Genomic DNA, 18,369 nt, shown 5'->3' with positions numbered 1-18,369 from the left:
TCAATCTTCAACCCATGTCACCACCACTGTCAATCTTCAACCCATGTCACCACCACTGTCAACCTTTAACCCATGTCACCATCACTGTCAACCTTTAACCCCTGTCACCATCACTGTCAAACTTTAACCCCTGTCACCACCACCACTGTCAACCTTTAACCCATGTCACCACCATTGTCAACCTTTAACCCATGTCACCACCACTGTCAACCTTTAACCCCTGTCACCATCACTGTCAACCTTTAACGCCTGTCACCATCACTGTCAACCTTTAACGTATGTCACCACCACTGTCAACCTTTAACGCATGTCACCACCACTGTCAACCTTTAACCCCTGTCACCCCATTGTCAACCTTTAACCACTGTCACCACTATTGTCAACCCATAACCCGTCACCCCATTGTCAACCTTTAACCCCTGTCACCACCACTGTCAACCTTTAACCCCTGTCACCACCACTGTCAATCTTCAATCCATGACAACACCACTGTCAACCTTTAACCCATGTCACCACCACTGTCAAACTTTAACCCCTGTCACCACCACCACTGTCAACCTTTAACCCCTGTCACCACCACTGTCAACCTTTAACCCATGTCACCACCACTGTCAACCTTTTAACCCCTGTCACCACCACTGTCAACCTTTTATCCCATGTCACCACCACTGTCAACTTTTAACCCCTGTCACCACCACTGTCAACCTTTAACCCCTGTCACCATCACTGTCAACTTTTAACCCCTGTCACCACCACTGTCAACCTTTTAACCCATGTCACCACCACTGTCAACCTTTTATCCCCTGTCACCACCACTGTCAACCTTTTATCCCTGTCACTATCACTGTCAATCTTTAACCCCTGTCACCACCACTGTCAACCTTTAACCCCTGTCACCACCACTGTCAACCTTTTAACCCATGTCACCACCACTGTCAACCTTTTATCCCCTGTCACCACCACTGTCAACCTTTTATCCCTGTCACTATCACTGTAAATCTTTAACCCCTGTCACCACCACTGTCAACCTTTTATCCCATGTCACCACCACTGTCAACTTTTAACCCTTGTCACCATCACTGTCAACTTTTAACCCCTGTCACCATCACTGTCAACCTTTAACGCATGTCACCATCACTGTCAACTTTTAACCCCTGTCACCATCACTGTCAACCTTCAACCCATGTCACCACCACTGTCAACCTTTAACCCATGTCACCATCACTGTCAACCTTTAACCCATGTCACCACCACTGTCAACCTTTAACCCCTGTCACCACCACTGTCAACCTTTAACCCCTGTCACCATCACTGTCAACCTTTAACCCCTGTCACCATCACTGTCAACCTTTAACCCATGTCACCATCACTGTCAACCTTTAACCCATGTCACCACCACTGTCAACTTTTAACCCTGTCACCACCACTGTCAACTTTTAACCCCAGTCACCACCACTGTCAACCTTTAACCCCTGTCACCACCATTGTCAACCTTTAACCCATGTCACCACCACTGTCAACTTTTAACCCATGTCACCACCACTGTCAACCTTTAACCCATGTCACCATCACTGTCAACCTTTAACCCATGTCACCACCACTGTCAACTTTTAACCCCTGTCACCACCACTGTCAACCTTTAACCCATGTCACCATCACTGTCAACATTTAACCCCTGTCACCACCACTGTCAACTTTTAACCCATGTCCCCATCACTGTCAACATTTAACCCTGTCACCACCACTGTCAACCTTTAACCCATGTCACCATCACTGTCAACATTTAACCCTGTCACCACCACTGTCAACCTTTAACCCCTGTCACCACCACTGTCAATCTATAACCCCTGTCACCCCCACTGACTTAGAAAATCTTATAGCAACTGAGATATAACACTGATATTCCATGATTATTCATAATTTAATATATCTTTTTACAGACAAGCCAAGATAGAAGTTTTGCCATATTTGCTCTTTTTAACATTGTCTGGGCAACATTGTATCTGGAGACATGGAAACGGAAGAGTGCAGAACTTGCGTATCAATGGGGGACGCTGGACACAAAAGATGAACTGATTGACGAACCTAGGCCATTATTTCAGGTATTTATTTATAATCGCTACTAAGCCAAGTCATGTAATTAAAGCAATTTACAGTAATTCATTAAGTGTCATTCCCACACCAATTGTTTTATTGATATAAGTATTATTTCAATCCGGTCTCAGTCTTCTTACCATTCCAGATCTTGATGGTTATGAGGATTCCTGAACTAGATGCTCATGTTTCTTGATTATAATAGTAATAATTTTGTATACTATGAGGTTGAAATCAATAGGCAATTTTACTGTTATATGTAAAATATAATTTGTAATATTGATTTAATATAGGTGACAATGTAACAAAGCAAAGTGTGTTTAGTGATTGTAACAGCAGAATCACTGTTGAGCATCAGTTTTTAATTTTGTAACTTTTGTTTATTGTACAGGGAGAACTACGTCAAAGTGAAATAACTGGTCGTCTGGAGCCACATTTCTCTCCATTAAAGCGTAATCTATATCGTTACTGCATAACAGTACCAGTTATATGTCTGTGTATTTTGGTGATATTTGCCAGCATGCTGTTTTGTTTTGAGCTACAAGAATACATCAATAAAGCAATAGAAAATGATGATCTCCCAGGGTAAGTATGTTAGTGGTGGAATTATTGCTTGATAACACTTTGTAATCATGCTTTGAGAAACCACAACATATCACATCATTTTTTATGCCAAAATATAGGTGCAGGATTTTATACATTTTAATAGATTTTTCTACAAATTGTAAATTTTTGACCAAATAAACATAGTTTCATGGAAACATGAAAACACTTATGCAGGTTTATTTTGTGAAAGGTGACAGAAGTTGAAATTTACATTCAAAGGTTAAAAGCTTTTGATGCTGATCCAGGGTTGTGCTGATCCAGGGTTGTGCTGATCCAGGGTTGTGCTGATCCAGGGTTGTACTGATCCAGGGCTGTACTGATCCAGGGTTGTGCTGATCCAGGGTTGTACTCATCCAGGGTTGTACTGATCCAGGGTTGTACTCATCCAGGGTTGTACTGATCCAGGGTTGTACTCATCCAGGGTTGTACTCATCCAGGGTTGTGCTCATCTAGGGTTGTCTTAATCCAGGGTTGTACTGATCCACAGTTGTGCTGATCCACGGTTGTGCTGATCCAGGGTTGTGTGTGAGAACTCTAACATTTTTGTATTTTCTTTGCACAACATTCAAGTTCATAGAAAGTGGAGAAGAGATTCCTCATCACTGTTATTCTTTGTCTTCTTGCATGTCATCTTAATATAATTTGACACATTCATTCATTCATTTTCACAGATGGTTTTCCTATCTGCCATTCTCAACATTGATAGCATGGTATGATCTTATTTTCTATCATTTTCACTTTTTACATTTATTTATTTCTCAATTTTTTTCATTTCACTCTTCACCTGATATCTGGATGTCCACACTTCACATATATGTGTCTATAGCATTATTTTTAGTTGATATAACCATCACATCATGCATTGCAATGCTAATTATTCATGAGCAGGTGGATGAAGACATTACCAAAGATCTTATTGGCTGTCATTATTGGAGTGACTGAGGATGTATATAAGAAGGTTGCTTATTGGCTCAATGATATGGAGAATTACAGAACTGAGGAAAATTATGAAAATCAGTTAATTATCAAGCTAGTGCTAGTAAGTGAGATCTGATTTAGATGCCTTCATGGAACACTCATTATTACTGTGTTAATGATTTAAATGTTGTCATAGTGACCAGTATTAGAAGTATTGCTATAAAGTTTGGTGTGCATTTCCCCGCAAACTAGTCAATAAAACAAATTGACAAATCAGGATATTTGTTGTGCGTGGCCGTAATTCTTTGTGATAATTAACCAGAGAATAGTATAAGAAGCATAGGTGCAGTTCTGATGCCATTCCTTAGAAATATACCTCAAAAATATAGAATTCATCTGTCTGTAAATTTGTGTATGATATTGTAATCAAAAGTGTTTTAAAAATACATCGACATTCACAGTCAATATTATTGCCATACTGCCATACTTTGTATTTTCGTAATAAGCTCATAATATTTCCATTATGAATTTCAAGTGTATGTAAAATATAAATCATATCTTCATTAATGCTGTATGTCAGATGTATACTCTAATAGAGTCAAATGTGGTAGCTACATTTTAACAATTATTCCTTTGCCAAAAATTTATTTTTTAGTTCATCAAAATTGAGCATATCAGCTTATTTTAATATTATTGTATTTTATCTGGAAAGATTCAACAGACAGCGTAAAAATTACTGTAATATCTGTATTAGTAGCCACAGCTTCTATTAAAATGGTAAAATGTAACAGAGGGGATGCAGCTTCTATTAGAGCATCTATACATATGAGAAATGATGAATTTTTGGTTCTCAATTACTCAAAAATAATAGGTGCGACTTCTATTATAATACAGATTTTACGGTAATAACATGGTTGGTTTGTGTCTTTCAAATCAACAACAAAAGTTTTCATGAACCAGCAATTGATGTGATTCATATTTCATATATATTCATTATTATTGTATGTATGAAATAATTAAAGTGTTATTTTTTCTTTTACAGGGTCAGTTTGTTAATGGTTTCTTAGCTCTATTCTATATTGCTTTCTATCTACAAGATATGGCTAGACTTAGACAGGTATGTTTAGATGATGACATATGTATTATCAGAGGTGAATGTATGGTCACAATAAGACATGTTTTAATTATTTAGTATATGCAACTTTTGTTTCAACTTGCTTTCATTAGAAATGTGCTTCTGATAGAGAAAATATGGTATTGCTAATATTAGTATCAATATGATCAGTATCAATATCAGTGTAAATACCAATAAGATTATTAGAATTAATATTGATATCTAATATCTGTTTATTTATAATGTTCTGTATTATGAATTATAAGACACAAGAGTGACATATTATAATTTTATATTTATTACAGCAACTTGCTGCATTACTGATCACACGACAGGTGATAGGAAATGTTAAAGAGTCACTGCTGCCTTATGCTTTAGAGAGAATAAAAACAATCAGAATGACCTATAAGTTGGCAAAAGAACATATGGAGAAGGAGGAAGCAGAGGAAAATGTAGCAGATAGTGATGGGAAAGGTATAGTAGTGCAAACTTGAAATGATCAGAAGCATTTACTCAATTATGTAGCAGTGTCATTTGGTTTGTAAATTGCATTAACAGAGAGTGTACATAGAAAATATACTTAAAATCATAAATCATTGCTGGTTTTTGACTTTGCAATCAGTGCGTCTGCATGTGTGTATGTATGTGTTTGTATGTGTGTCTGAGACGTCTGTTCCACTGATATCTCAAGAACCATAAGAACCACTCATTGGATTTTTATGAAACTTGATACATAGATGCTGTGGACAGATGTGATTAAGTTTTGGGGTAAAAATCCATGCATAATAATTTCCTAATTTGCCTAACGATCAGTCAAATTTTCTGCTTTTCCACTTTTCCACACATGTCATAGGACAATGCATAGACCTGATTGGTTTTAGGTTAATAATATTTGCATATTAATTTCAACTTTTACATCAATATCTCAAGTACTTATCACCTTATTTCAATTTCAGTTTTGGGTTTATATACATCCATTATAATGATCTAATTTGCTTATTAATTTTCTTTTTGGCTTTCCACAAATTTTAGGATTAATCATCACATAATGAAACTTGATACATGTGCACCCTGAAACAATACACAGACCTGAATCTCATGGTATTTTCATCTCTGAGAGTGGTCCAAATCTCATGGTATTCTCACCTCTGAGGGTGGTTCAAATCTCATGGTATTCTCACCCCTGAGAGTGGTCCAAATCTCATGGTATTCTCACCTCTGAGAGTAGTCCAAATCTCATGGTATTCTCACCTCTGAGGGTGGTCCAAATCTCATGGTATTCTCACCTCTGAGAGTGGTCCAAATCTCATGGTATTCTCACCCCTGAGAGTGGTCCAAATCTCATGGTATTCTCACCCATGAGAGTGGTCCAAATCTCATGGTATTCTCACCTCTGAGGGTGGTCCAAATCTCATGGTATTCTCACCTCTGAGGGTGGTCCAAATCTCATGGTATTCTCACCTCTGAGGGTGGTTCAAATCTCATGATATTCTCACCTCTGAGGGTGGTCCAAATCTCATGGTATTCTCAGACCTGAGGGTGGTCCAAATCTCATGGTATTCTCACCTCTGAAAATGGTCCAAATCTCATGGTATTCTCACCCCTGAGAGTGGTCCAAATCTCATGATATTCTCACCCCTGAGAGTGGTCCAAATCTCATGATATTCTCACCCCTGAGATTGGTCCAAATCTCATGGTATTCTCACCTCTGAGAGTGGTCCAAATCTCATGGTATTCTCACCCCTGAGAGTGGTCCAAATCTCATGGTAATCTCACCCCTGAAAGTGGTCCAAATCTCATGGTATTCTCACCCCTGAAAGTGGTCCAAATCTCATGGTATTCTCACCCCTGAGAGTGGTCCAAATCTCATGATATTCTCCGCCCTGAGGGTGGTTCAAATCTCATGGTATTCTCACCTCTGAGGGTGGTCCAAATCTCATGGTATTCTCACCTCTGAGAGTGGTCCAAATCTCATGGTATTCTCACCCCTGAGAGTGGTCCAAATCTCATGGTATTCTCACCTCTGAGAGTGGTCCAAATCTCATGGTATTCTCACCACTGAGAGTGGTCCAAATCTCATGGTATTCTCACCCCTGAGAGTGGTCCAAATCTCATGATATTCTCCGCCCTGAGGGTGGTTCAAATCTCATGGTATTCTCACCTCTGAGGGTGGTCCAAATCTCATGGTATTCTCACCTCTGAGAGTGGTCCAAATCTCATGGTATTCTCACCCCTGAGAGTGGTCCAAATCTCATGGTATTCTCACCTCTGAGGGTGGTCCAAATCTCATGGTATTCTCACCTCTGAGAGTGGTCCAAATCTCATGGTATTCTCACCCCTGAGGGTGGTCCAAATCTCATGGTATTCTCACCTCTGAGAGTGGTCCAAATCTCATGGTATTCTCACCCCTGAGAGTGGTCCAAATCTCATGGTATTCTCACCTCTGAGGGTGGTCCAAATCTCATGGTATTCTCAGACCTGAGGGTGGTCCAAATCTCATGGTATTCTCACCTCTGAGGGTGGTTCAAATCTCATGATATTCTCACCTCTGAGGGTGGTCCAAATCTCATGGTATTCTCAGACCTGAGGGTGGTCCAAATCTCATGGTATTCTCACCTCTGAGAGTGGTCCAAATCTCATGGTATTCTCACCCCTGAGAGTGGTCCAAATCTCATGATATTCTCACCCCTGAGATTGGTCCAAATCTCATGGTATTCTCACCTCTGAAAATGGTCCAAATCTCATGGTATTCTCACCCCTGAGAGTGGTCCAAATCGCATGGTATTCTCACCCCTGAGAGTGGTCCAAATCTCATGATATTCTCACCCCTGAGATTGGTCCAAATCTCATGGTATTCTCACCTCTGAGAGTGGTCCAAATCTCATGGTATTCTCACCCCTGAGAGTGGTCCAAATCTCATGGTATTCTCACCTCCGAGAGTGGTCCAAATCTCATGGTATTCTCACCCCTGAAAGTGGTCCAAATCTCATGGTATTCTCACCCCTGAGAGTGGTCCAAATCTCATGATATTCTCCGCCCTGAGGGTGGTTCAAATCTCATGGTATTCTCACCTCTGAGGGTGGTCCAAATCTCATGGTATTCTCACCTCTGAGGGTGGTTCAAATCTCATGATATTCTCACCTCTGAGGGTGGTCCAAATCTCATGGTATTCTCAGACCTGAGGGTGGTCCAAATCTCATGGTATTCTCACCTCTGAAAATGGTCCAAATCTCATGGTATTCTCACCCCTGAGAGTGGTCCAAATCGCATGGTATTCTCACCCCTGAGAGTGGTCCAAATCTCATGATATTCTCACCCCTGAGATTGGTCCAAATCTCATGGTATTCTCACCTCTGAGAGTGGTCCAAATCTCATGGTATTCTCACCCCTGAGAGTGGTCCAAATCTCATGGTAATCTCACCCCTGAAAGTGGTCCAAATCTCATGGTATTCTCACCCCTGAAAGTGGTCCAAATCTCATGGTATTCTCACCCCTGAGAGTGGTCCAAATCTCATGATATTCTCCGCCCTGAGGGTGGTTCAAATCTCATGGTATTCTCACCTCTGAGGGTGGTCCAAATCTCATGGTATTCTCACCTCTGAGAGTGGTCCAAATCTCATGGTATTCTCACCCCTGAGAGTGGTCCAAATCTCATGGTATTCTCACCTCTGAGAGTGGTCCAAATCTCATGGTATTCTCACCACTGAGAGTGGTCCAAATCTCATGGTATTCTCACCCCTGAAAGTGGTCCAAATCTCATGGTATTCTCACCCCTGAGAGTGGTCCAAATCTCATGGTATTCTCACCTCTGAGGGTGGTCCAAATCTCATGGTATTCTCAGACCTGAGGGTGGTCCAAATCTCATGGTATTCTCACCTCTGAGGGTGGTTCAAATCTCATGATATTCTCACCTCTGAGGGTGGTCCAAATCTCATGGTATTCTCAGACCTGAGGGTGGTCCAAATCTCATGGTATTCTCACCTCTGAGAGTGGTCCAAATCTCATGGTATTCTCACCCCTGAGAGTGGTCCAAATCTCATGATATTCTCACCCCTGAAAGTGGTCCAAATCTCATGGTATTCTCAGACCTGAGGGTGGTCCAAATCTCATGGTATTCTCACCTCTGAGAGTGGTCCAAATCTCATGGTATTCTCACCCCTGAAAGTGGTCCAAATCTCATGGTATTCTCACCCCTGAGAGTGGTCCAAATCTCATGATATTCTCCGCCCTGAGGGTGGTTCAAATCTCATGGTATTCTCACCTCTGAGGGTGGTCCAAATCTCATGGTATTCTCACCTCTGAGAGTGGTCCAAATCTCATGGTATTCTCACCCCTGAGAGTGGTCCAAATCTCATGGTATTCTCACCTCTGAGAGTGGTCCAAATCTCATGGTATTCTCACCCCTGAGAGTGGTCCAAATCTCATGGTATTCTCACCCCTGAGAGTGGTCCAAATCTCATGGTATTCTCACCCCTGAGAGTGGTCCAAATCTCATGGTATTCTCACCTCTGAGAGTGGTCCAAATCTCATGGTATTCTCACCCCTGAGAGTGGTCCAAATCTCATGGTATTCTCACCCCTGAGAGTGGTCCAAATCTCATGGTATTCTCACCCCTGAGAGTGGTCCAAATCTCATGATATTCTCACCTCTGAGGGTGGTCCAAATCTCATGGTATTCTCACCCCTGAGAGTGGTCCAAATCTCATGGTATTCTCACCCCTGAGAGTGGTCCAAATCTCATGGTATTCTCACCTCTGAGAGTGGTCCAAATCTCATGGTATTCTCACCCCTGAGAGTGGTCCAAATCTCATGGTATTCTCACCCCTGAGAGTGGTCCAAATCTCATGGTATTCTCACCCCTGAGAGTGGTCCAAATCTCATGATATTCTCACCTCTGAGGGTGGTCCAAATCTCATGATATTCTCACCCCTGAGATTGGTCCAAATCTCATGGTATTCTCACCTCTGAGAGTGGTCCAAATCTCATGGTATTCTCACCCCTGAGAGTGGTCCAAATCTCATGGTATTCTCACCCCTGAGGGTGGTCCAAATCTCATGGTATTCTCACCTCTGAGAGTGGTCCAAATCTCATGGTATTCTCACCCCTGAGAGTGGTCCAAATCTCATGGTATTCTCACCCCTGAAAGTGGTCCAAATCTCATGGTATTCTCACCTCTGAGGGTGGTCCAAATCTCATGGTAATCTCACCTCTGAGGGTGGTTATTCCTTACATATTTTAAAGATTCAGTATACAATACATGCAACAATTGTTTTACATATACTAATATATATTGTAGATATGCTTCTAATTTAGACAATACTGTATTCTTGTAATATTTTTTTTTTACACCAGATGGTAAAGTACAAGATGTAAAACAGTCGACAAGCTCAACTCCTGTGTTATCACAGGCTGAAGTAGAGAGCTCTATGAAGAAGTATGAAGTAAGTATTTTAATAAATGTAATCTAATGCATGCAAATATCTCCTAGTGTTGCCGTTTTGTCAAAGGCAAATTGATAAATTTGAGAATTATTAAGTTATCATAACAATAAAGATTTGATTTCCTGAAAACTGTTGGTTATGATTTATTAAAACAATTAATATAATAAAATAACATTGTCCATATTTAATGATGTCATTGCTCAATGTCAATAGGGTATTGGCCCTGAACCTGCAACACATTATAATATTAAATTAGGTAATGAAATACCATGTAACACTTCCAGTATTGCAGTATTTGTTATGTAAAACAAAAAGCATAAATTACAAAATTATTTTTAAAAAAATCATTTCACATAAAGCATGTCTATATCAACTAAACTTTTATTTATGTGTGTTGTCTGCATGTTTCATGCATGCACTTCTCAGTCAGATTTTAGATATATAATATGCGATATCACAATGGATTAAACACCTAACACATTTACAAGCAACAATGAAATGCACACAGTACCATATTGAATTAGATTTACTCAATTGTATGTGTTTGGGCACACTCTCTCACATGGAATACATTTCTCATCCAGTATGGTGTGTTTTAAATAGTAGAAATAGTTTTAAACTGTCATTTTTGGAAGACACTGAATATGTGGCTTTGCACTGTGATGATGCACACATGCTGAAAAATTAACACATGCATGAGATGTTTGTTAGAATAACATTTACACTAGAAATAACCACACTTTGCTGTGTCTATAGGGCACTTTTGAAGATTATCTTGAGATGTTCATTCAGTTTGGTTACGTCATCTTGTTCTCATCTGCATTCCCAATGGCTGGCATGTGTGCACTGGCTAATAATGTGATTGAGATTCGAAGTGATGCATTCAAACTGTGCTGGGGAATGCAACGTCCATTTGGACAGAGAGTTGAAGACATTGGCAAATGGCAGGTATGTATCTTTTCGTGTGAGGGCGCTGTTGCACTAAGTACACATGATTTGAGTTTGACAGTTAAGCATGAAATAAAATGTTTCTGATGCAAACAATACTAACACACTATTAATTCCTTTTTTCATTTCAGCTATGTTTGAGTCCTTTTGATACTGGAGTTTGATATAATTATGCTTCTGGCAAATCATTTGTTATGACTGGGAAATAAATGTGAAAGCCTTGTAAAATTAATATATATTTTAACATGTACTATAAAAATAATTTATTTATCACATCACTTGCATAGCAGGAAATTTGTTTGATTTGAACACCGTGAAATCCTGAAAAAATTACATTTGTTTGGCATATTTGTTTGCATGCATGAGACAATGACAACGTATCCCATTGCTGAGCTTTGAACAAGTTTTCAAGCTGTAATATTACAGAATATCACATATACTCTCTTTATGTAGTATTATAAATCTGCTACAAAGTTAAGAACTTCTTTTGGAATTTTAGTTTCTTCTTTCTCCACAAAATAATGTACTATTTATTTCAATATTAGCAAATACATAATTATCTTTTTGTTTGAAGGACTGTATGGAGTTGATGGGTGTTGTTGCTGTTATTGTAAACTGCTGTTTGCTAGGAGTCTTTGGACATGTACAACGATGGTTTCCTGACATAACTATTCCCGGTATCATATTGTTTGTGGTTGGAATGGAGGTGAGTAAATTGAATCTAATTTAAACTTACAAAACTTTTTTTATTACACATCATGTACGGTAAGTACATCTTTAAAGGCCTGAATGGTTCACTGTACTTTAATTTTACAACATTATTTCTTGTGACTTTACATTTTGATAAAATGTTGATACAAAATGAAAGCATTAATTTATCTACAACCTAAAACAATGTGGATGCTGTCACTTAATGATCTTCAGTCATTGTTCATTGCTGTGCTGTAATTTTAGTTACTTGTTACATACTTGTGGATCACAAATTGTTATGATTAGGATGGTGGTTTGGGTGTATTTTAATACAAGAATTTTAGGTACCATATTAGATAGCGTAAAATAACGGAAATCAGTGTAAGTTTAGTTTGCCTAAAATCAGTGTAAGTTTAGTTTGCCTAAAATCAGTGTAAGCTTGGTTTGCCTAAAATCAGTGTATTTGTATTTGAGATGCACAGAGTCAGTACAGTACAGTTGTTTATTGTTTGTTTGTTTGCAGCATCTGATACTTTCAATGAAGTTTGCAGTTGCCTACGCCATTCCTGACATACCTCACTGGGTCTCAGTTGAAATGGCTAAACTAGAATTTAACAGAAGAGCAGCACTCAAGGTACAGTTTTACCACAAAGTGTCAGTTCAAAGACAAAATGTTACACCATATATCCACTCATTGAAAGTTGCTGCATATTTGCAATATTTGTTGGCCACGGTGTACGTATTTCAGTGCTTTTTTATAACTGTTTATAATCACTAATCATCAACTGTGTATTTGGGGTACTTTGCATTATCTAAATGGCCTTCCATATAGTCAAGCATTAATTCCAGCAGTTTTCAGAATTTGAAAATTAAACAGCACAAACTACTACATCACTTTTGGAATGTTATAACTTTGTATTCACTTTCACTCAGACATTCCATTAATCGCACAGGTACATGTATGTGCAAACTGCTTATCAATGTGCAGACAGAAGGTATTACTCTGAAAAACCAGTTTAATTAATTCTAAAATCAAAATTGCATGACTAATTTTCAATAAGTGTATATTATATCATGATTGCCATATCAATTATGAAGTATTCCACAAACTTTGACTAAGAGTGCACATGTTTATGTGTACATGTTCAGTGCATGCTTCTAGCCAGACACCAAGTTCTAAGAGTGCACATGTTTATGTGTACATGTTCAGTGCATGCTTCTAGCCAGACACCAAGTTCTAAGAGTGCACATGTTTATGTGTACATGTTCAGTGCATGCTTCTAGCCAGACACCAAGTTCTAAGAGTGCACATGTTTATGTGTACATGTTCAGTGCATGCTTCTAGCCAGACACCAAGTTCTAAGAGTGCACATGTTTATGTGTACATGTTCAGTGCATGCTTCTAGCCAGACACCAAGTTCTAAGAGTGCACATGTTTATGTGTACATGTTCAGTGCATGCTTCTAGCCAGACACCAAGTTCTAAGAGTGCACATGTTTATGTGTACATGTTCAGTGCATGCTTCTAGCCAGACACCAAGTTCTAAGAGTGCACATATTTATGTGTACATGTTCAGTGCATGCTTCTAGCCACACACCAAGTTCTAAGAGTGCACATGTTTATGTGTACATGTTCAGTGCATGCTTCTAGCCAGACACCAAGTTCTAAGAGTGCACATGTTTATGTGTACATGTTCAGTGCATGCTTCTAGCCAGACACCAAGTTCTAAGAGTGCACATGTTTATGTGTACATGTTCAGTGCATGCTTCTAGCCAGACACCAAGTTCTAAGAGTGCACATATTTATGTGTACATGTTCAGTGCATGCTTCTAGCCACACACCAAGTTCTAAGAGTGCACATGTTTATGTGTACATGTTCAGTGCATGCTTCTAGCCAGACACCAAGTTCTAAGAATGCACATGTTTATGTGTACATGTTCAGTGCATGCTTCTAGCCACACACCAAGTTCTAAGAGTGCACATGTTTATGTGTACATGTTCAGTGCATGCTTCTAGCCAGACACCAAGTTCTAAGAGAAATTTATAACAAAATCTGCTGAGATATCATCATATTTGTCCCAAAGCACATACACATCATGACACAATGGCATGATATCACACTGCATCAAAACCATGTAACCATGGCAATATTGTTGTCAAGGAGAATTTACTCATTGGTTTCTACTCTCCATGATCACAGAAAATGGAACAAGCCATGGCATCACAGAGTGTAAAAGACACTACAAAAGATACCGCCAAAAATGGCAGTAAAGAGAAGAAAGAACCATCCCCGATAACGAAAACATGGCCGACAAGTAGGTTTGAAGAACCAGAAAAATCCCCAAAGGCAAAGAAAACGGAGTAAACAAAGCGCTGATGTTATTCAAAATGGTTTATTTCAAATGTTTTGAAATGTGGTGCCAAATTTCCAATCTGGTTGCATGACTGGTGCTATAATTGAGTGAATCAGGGGTACATAATATAGGGTTTGCACCATACCCTAATTATGTGGGTTAAATAATAGTAGCTGGATCTCATACAATCAAATACTAAATAGCAAATTACATTCTTCTAAGAATATTTATAATAAATATATATTGTTTCATTTGCTGACAGTGAATATCATTCAAGAAATGTTTGCTAGGTTTGATTTTATGTCACATGTAATTCCTTTATTATCTACTGATGAGTTATACAATACTTTTGTACATACATACTGCCATGAATATTGGAGATATTAGCAATAAAGGCCTTCTGTCATGAAAAATATCTTTCTCAGAACACAATCCAGAGTGTCGAGTGAAAAAATAATTTACATCTGTTGGTTTGGGTTTTTTTGCAATTTTTTATCCTGATATACTATGTGTAATTTGTTCTATGTGAGTAATATTAATATTTAATGTAATCATGTTTCTTGATTTTGAATTTTCTCTAAATATTTACTCTTAACTGTATATCAAGGGCATCTTGGATAGCTTAGATGTATACTACATTCAATTAGTTCATTTAAGGACAAATTTAAATTAATAAACAAATTTTAATATGTATTTATATTTATTAATATCAGTTTTTTCCCTGGAAAAGTTATTATTTATTTGTTTCTTTTCCATGTGAACATAGTGTGTAAAGTACATTTACACATCTAACCTATTTCATGTGAGTCCCATGTGAACAGTGTGTAAAGTACATTTACACATCTAACCTATGTTAAGTGAGTCCCATGTGAACATAGTGTGTAAAGTACATTTACACATCTAACCTATTTCATGTGAGTCCCATGTGAACAGTGTGTAAAGTACATTTACACATCCAACCTATGTTAAGTGAGTCCCATGTGAACATAGTGTGTAAAGTACATTTAAACATCTAACCTATTTCATGTGAGTCCCATGTGAACAGTGTGTAAAGTACATTTACACATCTAACCTATGTCATGTTAGTTCCATGTGAACATAGTGTGTAAAGTACAATTACATATCTAACCTATGTCATGTGATTTCCATGTGAACATAGTGTGTAAAGTACATTTACACATCTAACCTATGTCATGTTAGTTCCATGTGAACATAGTGTGTAAAGTACAATTACATATCTAACCTACGTCATGTGATTTCCATGTGAACATAGTGTGTAAAGTACATTTACACATCTAACCTATGTCATGTGATTTCCATGTGAACATAGTGTGTAAAGTACATTTACATATCTAACCTATGTCATGTGATTTCCATGTGAACATAGTGTGTAAAGTACATTTACACATCTAACCTATGTCATGTGATTTCCATGTGAACATAGTGTGTAAAGTACAATTACATATCTAACCTATGTCATGTTAGTTCCATGTGAACAGTGTGTAAAGTACATTTACACATCTAACCTATGTCATGTGATTTCCATGTGAACATAGTGTATAAAGTACAATTACATATCTAACCTACGTCGTGTGATTTCCATGTGAACATAGTGTGTAAAGTACATTTACACATCTAACCTATGTCATGTGATTTCCATGTGAACATAGTGTGTAAAGTACAATTACATATCTAACCTATGTCATGTGATTTCCATGTGAACATAGTGTGTAAAGTACATTTACACATCTAACCTATGTCATGTGATTTCCATGTGAACATAGTGTGTAAAGTACATTTACACATCTAACCTATGTCATGTGATTTCCATGTGAACATAGTGTAAAGTACAATTACATATCTAACCTATGTCATGTGATTTCCATGTGAACATAGTGTGTAAAGTACATTTACATATCTAACCTATGTCATGTTAGTTCCATGTGAACAGTGTGTAAAGTACATTTACACATCTAACCTATGTCATGTGATTTCCATGTGAACATAGTGTGTAAAGAACAATTACATATCTAACCTATGTCATGTGAGTCCCATGTGAACAGTGTGTAAAGTACATTTACACATCTAACCTATGTCATGTGAGTTCCATGTGAACATAGTGTGTAAAGTACATTTACATATCTTGTGTGAAATACATTGACACATCTCACCTGTTCAGTGAGTCCCATGTGAACATAGTGTGTAAAGTACATTTACACATCTAACCTATGTCATGTTAGTTCCATGTGAACATAGTGTGTAAAATACATTTACACATCCAACCTATGTTAAGTGAGTCCCATGTGAACATAGTGTGTGAAATACATTTACACATCTAACCTATGTCATGTTAGTCCCATGTGAACATAGTGTGTGAAATACATTTACACATCTAACCTATGTCATGTTAGTTCCATGTGAACATAGTGTGTAAAATACATTTACACATCCAACCTATGTTAAGTGAGTCCCATGTGAACATAGTGTGTGAAATACATTTACACATCTAACCTATGTTAAGTGAGTCCCATGTGAACATAGTGTGTGAAATACATTTACACAAAATTTGATGCATGATAACTTGTTCTTTATGGTAGAAAGCTACTCAAATATAAGGATGAAGAAAAGTAAAAAAATTGATTAATATAGCTTGTTTTATTTGTTTTAGGATATTTTGACAAATTGGCAGTGAGCTAGAAAATCATTATACTGTTGATACTGGAAAAAAATAGTTATAGACAGATTCGAACACAAATTATTGTTACTGCAATATGTGTGAAAGTATGTGCATATGTATACAAATGCATGAGTAGCATTCTTCCTTAAGGCACAGTCTTCATATTTTCTGCTTTTGGTTCAGCTTTAAGTTTTTCAACTGCCATGACTTTTGTGAAGGTTTAAGTAATAACATATACATATATTTCTCAAATTATTTCATCATTTATTATTTTTGGTACTTTTTAAGTATTACTGCCATTAATGTCAAGTAATTTAAAACTTTTGTTTTTATAAGCTTGTTATAAATCTTATGTTAAATTGAATGTAATATTAGATGCATATTTAATTATAAATTATATTTCAATATATTATTTTTGGTGGATACCACTAAAATTGGGATTTTGGGCTATATTTTACCCAGGCATGTTTTAATTTTAAATTAGTATTTAGTAAAAGCTTCTGAAATATTATCATATTTTAACATATTAATATATTTAATATAAGTTTAAATGTTTCCATCCAATGTTCCATACCTTGAAGTATTCAAAATTTAATTTTTTTATTTGAATTGAAAGATGTTTTTTGGTGTCATTTTGGGTATTCTGTCCCAACCACGTTGTATTTATAGAGGGCGCAATATCCTTGCTAGAAAATGTGTTGGTATTAATCAGCTTTTAAGTAGTTGTTAAAGGTAGTTTGACCTTAAGGTCATACATCCTGGTATTTTATTCTGCAACTGCCTATTACATTTTCTCAGGAAAGTTTTGACTTTTGTTTTGAAAATAAGAATTCCAAGAGGTGTGACTGTAACAGACATACAGCTTTGGTAGCAGAAAAACCGTGCCCTCAATGTCAAATCTGAAATTTATTTTGTTATTTTTCATACAAATTTCCATAACCGTGCAATTTTGTGAATTTTTAAAACAATTAATTCTTGTAGTGTAACTTGGTTTATAGAGGTGGTAGACATTTTTTTAAAATCTTTTGGATGGATTTTTGGTTTTGTCATTTATTTATTTATTATATTAAATTAAAATTTCTCTGAAACTTTGTGTGTTTTGTTTTCTTTATACATGTACCAGTAAGTACTGTAAACTGGTTTAATATTTCAAGAAACTAATTTTGCTAGTCAGTTGAAATCACGTTATTTTCTAGCAGTGTGAACACTTCTCTGGGTTTCTATAATTTCATGAAATCAAGACTTTACTAGAACCAAACTTCAATCTATTTGCAACACCACTGAACCACTAAAAGATCGGTGTACATTCCCCATGCCAGTCGACACTCTGAGAAACTATCAACATATTGTTGATGCTAATAGCACAGTTTGTCCCAGTCAAAGGCGAACCCCTTTACTGTGATCACGATTCAGAATTGCAGCCAATCTAACATAGAAGAATTTCTGGGACGCCAACATATTTTTTTATGTTTATACATTGTAGGCTCAAATCAGCACATTATTATTCAAAAAGGACAGTGAGCTCCAT

General features: G+C 37.4%; 1 protein-coding gene across 2 annotated transcripts in view; it reads left to right on the top strand.

The window, feature by feature from the left end:
• LOC100369555 (anoctamin-8-like) overlaps positions 1 to 17,929 on the top strand; it is a 63,971-nt gene extending 46,042 nt beyond the window's left edge. For both annotated transcript variants that reach the window (XM_085507253.1, XM_085507254.1), the window contains exons 7-17: positions 1,941 to 2,102; positions 2,486 to 2,679; positions 3,372 to 3,410; positions 3,589 to 3,739; positions 4,661 to 4,735; positions 5,038 to 5,206; positions 10,084 to 10,172; positions 10,929 to 11,120; positions 11,695 to 11,826; positions 12,334 to 12,444; positions 14,011 to 17,929. In XM_085507253.1, the coding sequence (XP_085363379.1) occupies positions 1,941 to 2,102; positions 2,486 to 2,679; positions 3,372 to 3,410; positions 3,589 to 3,739; positions 4,661 to 4,735; positions 5,038 to 5,206; positions 10,084 to 10,172; positions 10,929 to 11,120; positions 11,695 to 11,826; positions 12,334 to 12,444; positions 14,011 to 14,175 (1,479 nt within the window). In that variant the 3' untranslated portion in view covers positions 14,176 to 17,929. The remainder of the gene's footprint in view (positions 1 to 1,940; positions 2,103 to 2,485; positions 2,680 to 3,371; positions 3,411 to 3,588; positions 3,740 to 4,660; positions 4,736 to 5,037; positions 5,207 to 10,083; positions 10,173 to 10,928; positions 11,121 to 11,694; positions 11,827 to 12,333; positions 12,445 to 14,010) is intronic.
• The last annotated feature ends 440 nt before the right edge of the window (positions 17,930 to 18,369 follow it).

This window comes from Saccoglossus kowalevskii, chromosome 13 (genome assembly GCF_978046115.1).
Source record: "Saccoglossus kowalevskii chromosome 13, keSacKowa6.1, whole genome shotgun sequence".
Lineage (NCBI taxonomy): Eukaryota > Metazoa > Hemichordata > Enteropneusta > Harrimaniidae > Saccoglossus > Saccoglossus kowalevskii.
This window is presented reverse-complemented; position numbering and strand designations above follow the sequence as displayed.